At 41.9% G+C, this 14,424-nt stretch overlaps 1 protein-coding gene across 5 annotated transcripts in view; it reads left to right on the forward strand.

The window, feature by feature from the left end:
• Positions 1-8,639: 8,639 nt before the first annotated feature.
• KCNIP4 (potassium voltage-gated channel interacting protein 4) overlaps positions 8,640-14,424 on the forward strand; it is a 274,262-nt gene continuing 268,477 nt past the window's right edge. For 2 of the 5 annotated variants that reach the window (XM_054172358.1, XM_054172362.1), the window contains exon 1: positions 9,055-9,228. In XM_054172358.1, the coding sequence (XP_054028333.1) occupies positions 9,168-9,228 (61 nt within the window). In that variant the 5' untranslated portion in view covers positions 9,055-9,167. Of the gene's footprint in view, positions 8,659-9,054; positions 9,298-14,424 lie in introns of those variants that run through there. The other 3 variants (XM_054172364.1, XM_054172361.1, XM_054172357.1) reach the window with 3 other exon arrangements.

Below are 14,424 nucleotides of genomic sequence, written 5' to 3' on the forward strand. Positions count from 1 at the left end.
GGTCCCAATGCACTTCTGAAAGATGTAAAAATAAAACACACACACAAAATCTTCAAAAGGCAGAAAGGATTATTGGGCTAAGAATTTGATGCAATAGGGTAAACAAACTGATGGTAACCTGTAAGTTATATAAATGATGGAAGAATAAAATGTTTAAAACTGGAAAAATAAGAAGTAGAGCTTCATAAATACATTAATTTATACTTATTCATTACAGTATTGTGTCATGATAATAACTTCCATTTTAGTACACAGAGACCCACAATCTTAAGTCAAATTTCACTGTGCTTTTAAAAATGTTATTATGAAAGCAAAGATAACTATGTACTACCATTGGACTGGCTTGACCTACAGCACCTAGAATTCTGCAGCAAAGAAACAAGGTAATTAGGAGAGAGAGTTCTGGCTATTAGCTTAGTCTAGTGGATCAAATCAAGTGGATGAGAAAGCTTATGACAGCAGTTAAGGGACCAAAGCCAGCCTTATAGCTTATGACAGCAGTTAAGGGACCAAAGCCTGCCTTACAGATTTAATCATAAACAAAAATATTATCAGCAACACTACTTTTATACTCTACTTCAGTCATTAATTAATCAAGTCATATGCACATATGGGAGGCTGTTGAGAAAAATAAGCAAGCAGGTTCTGCTCCAGCATGCTGATAACACACAGGGTTATATCTGTTTCCAACTCCTGATGAAAGATTAAGTTGTTCGTGTTCTGCAGGAGCTGTGGCACAAATAAATGCAATTTGGCTGAAAATCAAGATGACATTGGGTCAGCTAACTGCTGAAACAACTAGACAGTAAGGTAGATATATTCCTGCATCTTTCATCCAGGATGAACATTTGCCCTTAACTGACTTAGGTCATTGGTTGTAAGGCTGACTTTAACAGCTTCTTGAGCACTAAGCTGCAAGTGCACCCTTTGTCTGATGCTCGGAGAGTAAGATTATTCCTTTTTGATGTAGAACCTTCATTGACTGTGTCATGAACTCAGCATGAATCAACTTTTAGCCAACCAATGGCACTGTACCTGACTGAGTACAGATGTTTGAAGTGAAGCTCTGTTACAGATGGACAGGGTAACATTCTGGTGAGATTTTGGCCACTTCGATATGTTAAGACTGTATGTGGAAAATGTATGAATTAAAATCAATTGATTCATAAAGTCTGAAACGGAGCAAGACAGCTGGGCCTCACAGATTTCCATGGCAGCAGAATTCTCAGCTGTGCAAATTAAGAAAGAAAGCATCTTAAAAAAATCATCACCTCTGTTTTATAGACTGAAACCTGAACTAGTTTAGGAGCACTAGTTCTGTAGGAGAAATGGGCACAGAGAGCTGAGGAAGTGGGGCCATTACTTGTCAGATTCCTTTCTCATTTAAATCAGTACTATTCTTTTAATCATACAACCATAAGGATATATGTGGACAGAAGATACCTCAAGATTTATAGTAATGATGTGCTAGGATAGGGTCAAAAGGTCTAGGTTTGTCTTAAGCAGGTCATCTATACAGCAGTTAAAACAAACTCTTTAACAATAGAGATTCCACTAAGCTCTTCATAAAACTGTTCTACTATTTGACTACCTTATAAGTTAGAAATTTCCCCCCAGAATTTAACTGCTTGTGTGCTGCAACCTGGGTGCCTTTCTCCTGTGACACTGTTGTCAGCCTTGGAGAACAATTGAATCCTGTCCTCCTTGAAGCAGCCATTTAAATGTGAAAGACTGATACCATGTCCTGTAAGTTTGCTGGATATTACACAAAGGGATTAATGTTTATTGCAGAGGCTCTTGTTATTATCTCTACTATTGTATGTAATCTCTGCAGTAAGCATTGTATCCCTTTTCCTATGACCCATGCTGTATTTTTCACATACGATTTATGTTCATAGACCTCTCTGTTGTGATAGACATCTCATCAGATAATTCAGAGAGTTAACAAGCTCTGCCTTAAAACATTTATTTTGCCTTTCCTCTCCTTCATTTTGGAAGGGCATTTCAGTCTTTGAATTCTTTAATGCTTAGCAACTTCTGTTTAAAATGCAACCTAAATTTATAGATTATAGATCACACTATTTGTTCTGGTGCCAGCACTTACCTTTAACTGAGATAGTGGTTGTTTTTTTTTTCCCTCTTGCTATTTTTTAACTGTCTGATGTATTTATACAGCAACCATATCCCCTCTTGGACATTTTTATGTGAGGATGAACAAGCTCTTTTAGTGTCCCCATACAGATTGGGCTCATTCAAAAGAGAGTTTTGTTGCCATCCAAAAGAGAATTTGACCTCATATCTCTGTATTCAGATGTACTAACAGAAAATGAGATTACTGTCCTTCCATATTTCCATAAATGAATCACTAGTGCCATAAATCTAGGAATCTTTTTCCCTGGAGGAAATATTGTAAGAACCAAAATGCTTTCAAACATTCTGAAATTTAACTTTGTATTATTAATGATTGTTTGATATTCTATGAACTGCCTTTTGAGTTAGCTAGGGCTCCCTAGACTTTCATTCTTAAAACTCTGTCATCTGGCAACTCTGTGGATGTGGATTTAAAGACGGAAAATATGAAGCACTGCATTCAGTTACATCCTGTCGTTGTCTGTACAGAGCCCTACCTCTCTCTGATCTCCACTAGCTGAACATAAAAGCCACTCTCCTTTCTGCTGGTGCTCAGTTTTTCGTGAGAAATTGCATGTGAGGTAAATAGGAAAGGGAAAAGGAAATGGAAGGGAGATGGAGAAGCAGAATGGGAGAATGTTTTACCGAAGCAGGGTGTAGAATTACCTGACGAGAATGAAGGACAAAAAGCAATGGGAAGCCAACATACAGCTGAATGTAAAACTGCCAGAAACAGTGTTGAGAAATCATGCTGCCATAAACTGGCTCAGTCTGGGCACTGTCCTACACCAGGGTCAGCTCAGGGAGTTTTGTTGTTGTTTTTTATTTGGGTTTATCTTTTGTTCTGTCTCTTCTGAGCATAGTGCAGACCACTACAAGTAGGAATTTCACACGAGATCTTTAAGCTTAGGATCTATTTTATATAAAAAACTATAGATTTTTTTTTCCCCAGGAACATAGGTTAGGATCATTAGCCAATATTTTTCTTCAACCTACACCTGTCTAATGGACAGTTTTTTCAGCTGTGTATGCTCTGGAATCAGCTACATTTCTTCAGCAGATGAATTTGCTCTCAGCATGCTTTTATTTTTAAAATGCTTTGTGATTGCCAGGCTAGGAATGAGGTGCTTAAAAACTGCAGTGCTGTTGTTTCACATGAGGCTTTTGGTAAATATGAAAGCATATATTGACTCAGGTTTGATAATGAAATTACTTCAGTGACAGTCTAACAGTGACAACAAACAATTCGACGGCAATTTAGATGAAGTGATACAGATTATACCAAGGAAGTCTCTAAGCAGCACATCAAAATTGTGTTGAATACTACATGTGGGCTTTTTAAAGCATCAACTTGTGTTGGTTTTTAATGACTTTCTTCTGCAACAGCTACAGTGTGGCTATTGTAAATCATGAATCACAGTTAAAGTGAGATGGAAACCCACAAGACTCTCACAAATCAAAACTCAAACGTCTAAATACTGCCGCTCAACAATTGAGCCACTCCAGTCACCTGCAGCACATGGAAGGGAGGCCAACAAACACAGACACAACAGCAGAAAAGAAATAGCTCGATTTTAGGCCTGAAGGAACTGACTACTTATTTCCCATTAATGCTGGGTGAAGGATGGGCCCCTGCTTCCCTGAGTTTTGTTTTAAAAGCCCCTGGATGATTTAAATCTGAAGACCACATTTAAAGTGGGGGGTTGTTAAATAAGTGTTTTCTGGTTTTAGTCACCACATAAAAATTCTGACTTGCTTACTCATTTAGGGTGAGTCAAATTGCTTCTGACCCCTAGAGAACTTATTACAAAATGTTAATTTAAAAAAACACATTGAGTTTCAAGAAAAGTAGCCTCTCGCTTCTCCCTCACCTTTTTAGTAACAAGGTATGACAATACTAACAGCAAATTTTTGCCAGGTTCCAGGGCTGGCTTTAATTATTTCTCGCTATTTATTGCTGTGCACTGATAGGGATACACAGGTCACAATGCTCGTTTGAAGAAGCACCCTGGTTAAGGTTTAATAGGCATAAAACTCAGAATATTCAAGATGACTCTTTTTGCAAGCACTAAAACTCTCTTTGTGCACTAACAGGAAATCCACTGCTTCAGGTACATGTTAAGTTTCATAGCAGTCTGTGATAGCTTTCCTGTATCTTCAAGTCTTACTTGGTATTTTGAATTCTCCCATATCCACCCTGTGGTCAGCACCAGCTGGCAGACAAGGACCTGCACATTTGCTTGCTTACCCCTGCCCCCAGTTTGGTAGGGGACAAAATGGGAAGACCAAGAGGGTGAAAATCTGGAGGTCAAAATAGAGAAATTACTCAGCAGTTACTGTCATGGGTAAAACAGACTTGGAGAGTTTAACTTAATTTACAGAGAATCAACATAAATATTTAATTACTGAGTTGGGTATTGGGAAATAAAGAAGAAAAACATTTAAGCACTTAAGGAAAGCACATTTCCTCCCCTTTTTCCAGGGCTCACTCACTCCAGACACTTCTTTCCCCTCTTTGTCCACACTGCAGGTTGCACTCAGTGAGGTGATGGGCACTGCAGACAATTGGGGTCAGTGCCCAGTGGTTACCCTCTACCACACTTTGTTCCTCACTCTAAAGCTGCTCCTTCATTCTCATTTGTCTCCTCCATTCTGGCATCGATGGGCCACAATCCTGTCATGATGTAAATCTTGCAGCATGTGGCCTCAGCCCCTTTGGGAGTGTACATGCTCTGCCATGGAGCACCTGCCCCTTCTCTGACCTTAGTATTCCCTTCTATTCTCCTCTCCTCAGCATTTTGTACCTTTCCTCAAATATGTTTTCTCTGAGGTGCCACCATGTTGGCTGATGGGCTCAGCTGTGCCCAGTGGTGGCTCTGTCGCAGGGTTGTCTGGAACCAACTGTCTGGCACAGGAAAACCACAGCATTTCTTCACAAAGGTCATCATGCAGCCTCCCACTAAAAGCATCTTGTCTCTGACACCCAGTGGAGGCCCTACAACAGGGTGCCAGAGTACCCTGAGAGGTGGAGGAAACTTCTTGTTTAGATCAAGTACTTCTATCACAGATGCTAAATATTTGAGTAGGACCAAATTGCAGTTAGTGTTTTGTGATTTAGAGTGCACATAAAATGTTTTTGTAGGATACATTCTTATACATCTAGACTTGAAATAAATAAAACACACTTCTGAGAACAAAAGCACTCTTAGAAATGCATTGTAGCATGAAGAACAGCTTCTTTCTCATGCCTAAATAAAAAATAGTAAAATGGAATTCTATTACTTTTTGGAGGGGGGCAACATTTGTCCTAGAAGTAGAGTGTCAGACTGATTCAGCTGGTTTTTTCCTTGTGAAAAATACTGTAAGTGACATGCAGTATGAGCCTGATGGCACATTCTTCTGGGAACCAAGAAAGTTCCCACCTGGGGGGCTATTCTCCAGCAGAATAAATGGCTTCTCTGGAGGCCTTAGAAAGTAACATGGACATGCTGAATCTTTTTGGTGTACATTTGTTCTGTTCAACTGCTTAATTATAAATTATTCACTTTCTTAGTCCAAATACTATTTGGGTAGCTGAACTACTGTGTTAGCCCTTTGCAGATGTCCCAAGACCAGCAGGGAAGCAGAAGAGACTGAAAGGACCAAATCTTCAAGTGTTGCTGCACACTCTCTGGGTCTGAGCCTTTTCTCATCCATACAAATAAGAAGGGGAAAAACAGGTCCTCCCTGATATGAAGGAGCAACCACCAGAAATCAAGATGAATGCTTTTTAATCACCAAAGATGATTTGTTTTCCTCCTTTGGATACAAATTCCTCCTCGATCATTAGTCTAGCTTCTCCATGTAACAATTTTGTTTATTATATATGTTTAACAGCTGTGGAAATCTGAGCTTGATGTGGCTACACGGAATCGTAATTGTGTTAAATTGTAACAGTTAGTTTACATCCGAGGTTAACAGAGGTATACTGATGTGGCTGCTAATTAAAGAAATCAGATGGAAACTTCATCAGCTATTTCAGGAAGAAGAAATTAAATTTTTACCTCAGGTGCTTGGAAGCCATACAGCTATCTTTTCAATATACACTCAAGGCATTATTAGTATTGAGCCCTGAAATAAATGAGGAAGAAAGCAAGGAGTTTTATATTTTGAAAAGCACAAACTAGAACAAAACTCTATATTCATAGAGATATAATTATACATCGAAATGTAATTATATAGAAGGGATGAAATCACAGTTGATGTCAATGCTTACTGACTATTATATAGAGCAGATACACGGGCTTGACATCCTAATTGGAGGAAAGTGAATCAGGTTTGGTAAACAATAAAGCATTTGCCCTTTAAACCAAATTTGGAAAAACCCCACATTCTGACATATATTTTGTTATACACAGAGCATCGAAAGGACACAGAGTTAGTCTTTATGTCTGTCAATTACTGCAAGTAATTGTCGTAAGCTAGAGTTAGATAAAATCAAACCAGAATCTCAATGGCTGAAAATTTGCACATTTCTATTATTGCTACAGTTCTTATGAAGTCAGAAAATTATATACATCTCTATTAACTGAGGACTTTTCTGTGGTTTTTAAATAGGCTTTCATTTTATGTATTGCACCACTAATTTGTAAATGGTAAATAATACGCTAACGTTTAGATCTCTCTGTCGATGGGTATGGAAAAGGATTGTGGGCATCTCCGTGGTAAGACAAAACCAATAGGTCAAAATAGCTAGGAATGGAAAAGCTCAAAGGGAAGTCTGTGAACCACTATGGCTTCTTTCAAGACAAGTATTTGAATTCCAAAAGAGTAAAAAAGAAAGAGTAGGCAGAGAGAATTGGTCCAACTATTTGAAGCAAGGCCCACCAACAACAGGAGGTGAAGAACAGCTGTATGGAAACAAAGAGAACAGCCAGAAAATAGAGAAGCTGGAGAGAAACAAGCATTTTTTATGGACACAGTTCAATGTGGGTCACTTTCTTTTTCCTTTGCCTCAGATACAATTGATCATAGAGGTGACACGTGCTACCTTATGTGTACAAACTTGGCTGGCACTTTTGGAGCCTATGATCTGTGCTGGGCTGCACACCTGTAAATTCTAAGACACAAGATGAATGCCTAGTTTAACTGGCAACTGCAAAGGTATCTTTGATGTATTGCTACCATTCTTTCCTTAGTTCACTCTGTTATGACCAGCTGTTCACGTATATATGAGTGTTTTCATAACTCAATGGAGTTCTGATACATTGTTGGGGTAGAGCCAAGTGAGCAAAGGGATGCAGCCATAAATCAGAATTACCTCACTCTGAAAAGCATGTATGTGTGACAACAAGGACTCCTGCAAAATTGTGATAAATCACCATTTTCTGTAAGCTTGGGGTTTAGATAAGTAATCTCAACTCCTGTTACTGAAACAAAATCCTGATTGCTCTTCTGACTACTTCTAATTTGTCTGATGAGGAAGAGCCATGTCCTGGCTATGTGAGGATTCACTTTACAGAAGGGAAATCTTCCAAGGGCATAGAGCAGATACAGTACTCTGAATCCTGCCTCTCTACAGTGCTTCTCATCAGTGAATGTATCACAAAAACTCTTGGCAGAAGGTACTCAACACTGAGTTGGTTTTGGCCAGTGTTATGTTACAACTCAAGTCTTCAATCATTCTATCGTTTTGAATGGAAACAGACACAAGTTTGTCTCATGGCCTAGAAGACAGAAATACTTTCCAAAAGCATTACTTGGCAGTGAGCTGTAGGAAATGCTTCTTGATCTTTCAGCTCATAAGAATCTTTACAATACTTTAAGAAATAATATGATGTGAAACATCAGAAACAACATTTAAGGTTTTAGGTAACTAAGCCTATAACCTTTGTGTGCCATGAGAAAGAATTACAGTCACTTTTGGGGAATGTACACAAAGAGAATAGGTGGGATTTCTGAAACAAGTCATTGCTCATGTAGGAATAAGAGAAATAGTAAAGAAAATGAGAAAGTTACCTGTATAAAACTGAACTACCTGCATAAAACTGAACTGCCATAATGGAAGCATTTACTCATGTCACTGTAGGTCTTCATAAATTATGGAGGTATCTTAAAGTGCCCTTTCTCTTTTTCTTTAAGCACCACGGCCAAATCCGTCCTGCTATCACAGGGCAGAACCTCGTCAGTTTCAGTGGAATGGTGTCTGTTCAAAGCACCTGACTACATAATTTGTCTGGTATTAGTTCTCTGCTGCACACGTGGCTTCCTGTGGTATCAAATTTCCCAGAGTTTAATGAAATACTGTGTTTTGTAAAAAAAAAACGGAACAGGTTTGATACACTATGGGCTCGTTCTTTCAGATCTGAGCTCATGGCTGCTGGTGCTGGCAGTGACGGTGGGCAGCTCTTGGCAGCACCCCCAGGCTCTGGGCCGCTCCAGCTCCCCAGGCAGTGCTCCCCCGGTCCAGGCGCGTTTGGGGCTCAGCTGGGACGGGATTGCCTGTCCACAGGGCTGGGTCGGCGTCCCGAGCAGCCCGCTGGCTAACAGGTGATGCGGAACCACCTGTGTGCAGCCGCGAGCGGAGCGGGGCGCACGGCCGCGCCCTGCCGGGCTCTCGCTCGCGGCTTTTCTCACGGCTGTCCCTGCTGCCGCGTCGGCCCGGGACGCGGGTGCGGACTCGATCCCGCGGAGACGGACAGGCGAGCATCCCAAGGGGCGAGGCCCGCAGCCTCCCGCTGCTAGGGGCCAGTCCAGCGGGTAGGGAGCCGGGGCTGAGCCCCTTCCTTCTCGCGGCGGGGAAGGGGCTCAGAGGCGGTCTCTCTGCCGGGGGGCGCCCCGGAGTCCCGCGGCCCGCCCCGCGGCGGGTGGCGGGGGAGGTGCCGCCGCTGCCTCCGAGGCGGGGCCCGGCCGCGCTCCGCTCTACCGCGCTGCGCCCGGCCCCGCTCCGCTCAGCCGCAGCCCCGCTCCGGCTCCCGCGGCCCCGGCGCGGCGGTGCTGCCGCGCTCCCTCGCCCCGTCCCGGCTGGCCAGGGCTGCGGACGCCTCTCGCCTGGCAGGATGACTGTGAGGAGGGTGGAGAGCATCTCGGCGCAGCTGGAGGAGGCCAGCTCCACAGGCGGTAGGACGCGAGCAGCGCGGGGGCGCGAGGTGTGCCTGCTTAGTTCTTCGGGGGGCTCGACCCTCGTCTGTAAGCAGCGAGTCTCGCAACTTGGGGTGGGTCGGGGGAAGCTGCGTGGGGTAAAGGCGTCTTGGACAAATGTGCGTGTCTGCGGGGACAGCGAGTGAACGCTGAATACCTGGGATCTCGGGCTAGGAAACGTGCAAGGCTTTGCGAAGCCCGCGGTGAGATGCCTGCTGTGACCTAACTGGTACTTTTGCCTTCGCTGAAATGACTGGGGCTGGGTATGAACCTCCCGGGCACATCCTCTAGTTACCAACTCCTAGGAGGTGATCCTTATCACTCTCACACTTCTCTGCTTTGGTCCCCTATGTACCTTCCCGGTGCCTAAGTAACAACTACCTGAAGGAAACCAGCTTCTTCTGTCAAGTCAAAGGCTACCTGATGCCTTTCTCTTCTCTATTGCACGTTGCAGCTGCATGCGCACCTGAGGAAGGTTACAAAATTACTTGCACTTTAGGGAGGGGGAAGCCTGCCTTGCTCTCCCCCACAGTGATTCTGACTCCTGGAGTGGCCGAGTTTGCTCCCAGCAGGGGTAGAAGACAAGAGTTATTTCGAAATGAAGCAGTTTGGGTGTGATGTGTGTAACACGATGTTGCCGAGGAAGGTGTCCAGTTCACTGTAGCTGGTTAAACGGAGGGTGGTGGAACAGTTAATGAAAAACTTTTGCAAGAGACTCAGGGAAAACTTGTTTTCTAAGAAAACTATTTAATGTTTCCTGCTGGATTTCTTATAAGCTGTGTGATACCGGTGTGGAATAGCAGCTTTACCATCAAGTTGCTTTAAAGACACAGTGAAGTTCCCACCGGGTGCTTGATTCTCGGTGCTCCCGAGTAGTTTTTTGCTTGCTAGAAGCCACTTGTCCTCTGCTGGATTGTACTTGGTTTTTCTTTTTCCTCAGTGTCCTAGCCTTACTCACGCGTTAGGGCTTGTAGCCCTCTGGTTAGGAAAGTAGATTGTTTGCTTTGGGGACAGCGATCCTTTGTAATTGACTATGCAATTAGTTCTAGGCTATCAGCTCCATTGTTAAACCATCTTTGCATTTCTTTAAAGCTTCAGAAAAAAAGAAACAAATGAAAAAGCGCACTTAAGTCATGGTTATCCAACAAGGCACTCAGTCACCTAAGTGATACTTCTCCCTGCTTTTCCAATTCACTCACCACTCCAAGATGTAATTAAGCCTTTTTCCTCCATATACCACTGTCAGCCTTAGAGCTCTGGTCTGTTTGTGACTGAAAGTCAGGCTGTTTTTTCATAACACATACCTCATCAATGACAAACACTGTGTAGGCTCTTAGGTACACCTGTGCAACTACCATGCAGGACTCTTCAGGTTAAACGAAACTAAGGTGATCATTAGGACACAGTGGATTTGCACAGCTGCTGTTGAGGAATAGTTTGGTTTCTGGATCACTCTTGTGAGTGTTGAAGCATAAAGAGAGTTTGCAGCTCAGTGTTGTATCTTATAGGTATAGTTAGCAGTAACAGGAAAGTGTCTAGAGAAACCTGGGGAAAATTACCTATGTCATAAAAAAATATGAAATATCAAAATGATGTTTTTGCAGACAGTGTTTTCAGCTGAATCATGTATTAGATGTGTTTCTCCATTTTGGTTCTCTTGATCTGCACGCCTTGTGGCTTTTAGAAACTAACAACATTCATTAACTTTAAGCTTACAATGGTGAGAGGCAGTAAGGCACACTTGTGTGCTGTTATAGAATCAAAAGCAAAATCTACCTGAAACAAGTTACTGTAGGGGAAAAAAATTCTCAAAATTAAGTTCTTCTGCTAGAAATAGAACATGGAAAGATAAAAATGACATAGCTAAAAGAAAATACCTCCCTTCTTTCAGAGAGTAACATGTTAGATCATCAATCAGCTTGTGTCTCATCACTACCTGGATGTGCCATGAAGCTAACAAGTGTCTAGTTTCACTTGCTTTGGGCTTCCTCCTCACATGGGAGAGAACATGTATGTTCATCTTCCTAAATTTTGGCTCTTTTTCATTGAAACTTCCCTTTCCACCCTTTGCTAGCTGCCTCCCTTCAGGCTTTTTGAATTTCAACTACTTTTCAGTGCCATGAGCATTTCTGAATATGCCTGTTGGTTGGTTACTTAATGAGGAAGCATTCAGTGGATTTTTTTCTCATTATTTCTCTTCAAATAGAAACAATGCTGGAAATGTTAGTTATTTTTAAAGGATACTGCCTGCAGTAGAGTCATCACTGGGACTTGATAATAGTGCAGAAGAGTCAGAAAATGAAGCAACAGAAGTGTGACTGTTCCTCCAGTTCATTTTTCCAAGTGAAATAAAGTCCAAGAACAAACGAGCAGCTTAAATCATAAAAATTATTAGTGACAAAGAAAACATTTTGTACCTTTTAAGAAGTAAGGATTCCCTTGTCCCCTTACATCTACTGTATTGCAACTTGCAGAACATCTTTTATGTTCAAGTCAACGTCAACTGGAGTACCACTGAGAGTTATTGAATTACCACAATTGTTCCTCTCTTAAACACTGAGACATTGTAAAGATAAACTGTTTCATCCTTCTGCTCCATGAAGCAGTTGTTAGGGATAGTCAGAATTCATCTGCTACTGGGCAAAAGCATGAAGGGTCTTGGCAATATGAGAAGGGCAGAGGGAGGTTATCACAAAAAAGTTTGTGTGTATAAGAATAAATTTAACCACAAGGTGTCCTGTGGGTTCAGTATTTATGACAAACAAGCTGTAGGGAACGCTAATATGAATAAGATACTAACACAGAAACTGGCTGCTTTGCTTTAGGGTATCATGAATTCAGGATGGGGATTGTGCTGGCCTGGATGTCACTTCCTTATTCGAACAAAAGAAATATTTACAAGAGCCATGGAGTCATTTCTGACAAGCTTTGAAGGTTTTCTCTGACTAGACATGGCAGTCACAAATTCTGAGTGTCAGGGAATTGGCTGTGATTTCTACATCAGGTGTAGAAGATGGACCAAACAGCACTATTAAGAGGTGTTTCTCCAGCTTCAAGCTTCCTTAGAGTTTGGTATTCTCTGCCATACCTTTGAGAGATCCTTGTGCAACAGTTCACTTTTGCTTTTGATGAACAGTTTCCTGTTGTTGCTTCAGGCATTCTTCGAAGACAAAGGAAGCAGAGCTAGAAGGACAAGGAACTATGCATGAGAAAAACTGAACACAGGAACTTAGGAAAAGGGGTGCTAGAAAAAATACTAAAGTGGGGAAAAACACACTGGAAAACAACTGCAGGAAAAGATAAGAGGTGGGAGGAGGAAAATGAAGAAGCAGATCTTGGGATTCAACTGATATTAAACAAAAGTGTGTCTCTTGAGGGATGCTGGAATCCTGTTGAGTATTGGTGGTAGGTATTGGACCAATTCCTTTAATGGGATTCATCTGACATAAAGCATGCAGTGATTCTCCAAGTGATTTCCACTAAAAGCTTTGGTTTGTCTAGGAGCTCCATCCTTAGGATGTGCTATCAGTCAGGAATCAGTGTCACTTTTTGTATTATTGATCTGTTGTCCCTAAACATTCTTCATGCCCTCTTAGATACAAGAGACCTTCTGGCCATTTTATCTTGCACACCTATATCTCACTGGGTCTATCCATCCCTGCATCAAGCCTTGTTTAACGCACATATCTTCTTGTTGAGGAGCCATAGTTAGCTAGAAATGCTGCTTCCAAATGCCATGTCTCTGTGAAAGCTGCAAATATACAAGGGAAGGAACATGTGAGGCTTGACAGGGCTCTGGGCAGCCTGGTCTGGTTGAGGATGTCACTGTTTACTTGAGAGGAGGTTGGACTAGGTGACCCTGACAGGTCCCTTCCAGCCCAAACCATCCCATGTTTCCATGATTCTGTGTAAAATGAACTTGTGATCTAATAAAGAAGATATGTTTGCAAAGCACATGCAAATAGATGCAACCATTTTAAGTGTAAAATGTGCATCCTGCTCCTGCATAATGCGGGAGACAACTGATGTCTTGAGAGAACTGACTTGAGCCTCTGTGTAAAATTTGGGTTCTGCCTCCATTGCCAGTTCCTGAGTTCAGTGAGCCTGTGAAACAACTCCATGCAAAATTCTAGTGCAGAGACTCCTATTTGATATAAATGCTGAAAATATCATGGCTTCCCATTATTATCCATTTTATATCAATATAAATATCAATTAGCAAAAAAAAAAAATGTCCTTTTTTCCTTATTCTGTATTTCAAGGTTACTACTCATGCTGAATATTTGGACAAACTTGAGGAACTGACTCTTTCCAGGTGTTTTTAAATGTTCTGAATTATATAGAAGCAGATACGGTACCTAGGAGTTAGTGTATCCCTATCAGAAGTTCCTAGCTTGTGTCATGGAAAGCTTTTGCAATGTAGCAGATACGCACTTGGGACTCTTTGGGTTGGAGCTGAACGTTTGATCTGTGCAGTGTTCATCTGCAATCTATCCCATCTCAGCCACTCAGATTGCCATTGTGATTTATTCAGAATCTTTGGCACTTGAAAAAGAAAGTATCTAAAAATACAGCAATGCCTGATTGCTTCACAGTTTCATAGACATGTGTGTTCTTGCCAGGCTGTCTTACTATCCTTCTCTCCACAATTCTGCTTGTCCTGTCTGTCTTTCAAGTACCTAAGTAGAGAGTATTTGAGCTGTTGCCTGCCAAAGGGACTCTGGTCATTTAGTGTCTCCTGCTAGAGGCTGCTACTTCTGCTTGAGATGAGAGAATAAACAGTGGTGCAAGGTTGTGGATGGGTCAGGAGCCAAACTGGTTTTTTCTGTAGCTGTAGTCAGTAGGCTTGGGCCTATTCTAGGGTATAAGGAGTGCAGAGAGAGAGCGCACACCCCTCTGGAGCACAGCATGGCAGTACAGCTGGAGATAGTCAATAGCAACGTTAATGGCTACTTTGTCCTCATAATGTTTGACCTGCACTGTAATGTCTGGTTGTGTCAAAGGTAGGTGGACAAAAGGTTGACAGAGATGTTAGTTTTCTGATAGTAGCTGTCCTTTCAGGATCCTATTTTCCTTGGTAAGGTCTTTGAGTGCTATTGTGTTGCTGGCTAGGTAGCACTTGACCTAGATTTCCCATAGAATACATAAGGTGGAATGTAGAAGAGAAGTCAAAAT

This window comes from Dryobates pubescens, chromosome 23 (assembly GCF_014839835.1).
Source record: "Dryobates pubescens isolate bDryPub1 chromosome 23, bDryPub1.pri, whole genome shotgun sequence".
In the NCBI taxonomy this organism is placed as follows: Eukaryota; Metazoa; Chordata; class Aves; order Piciformes; family Picidae; genus Dryobates; species Dryobates pubescens.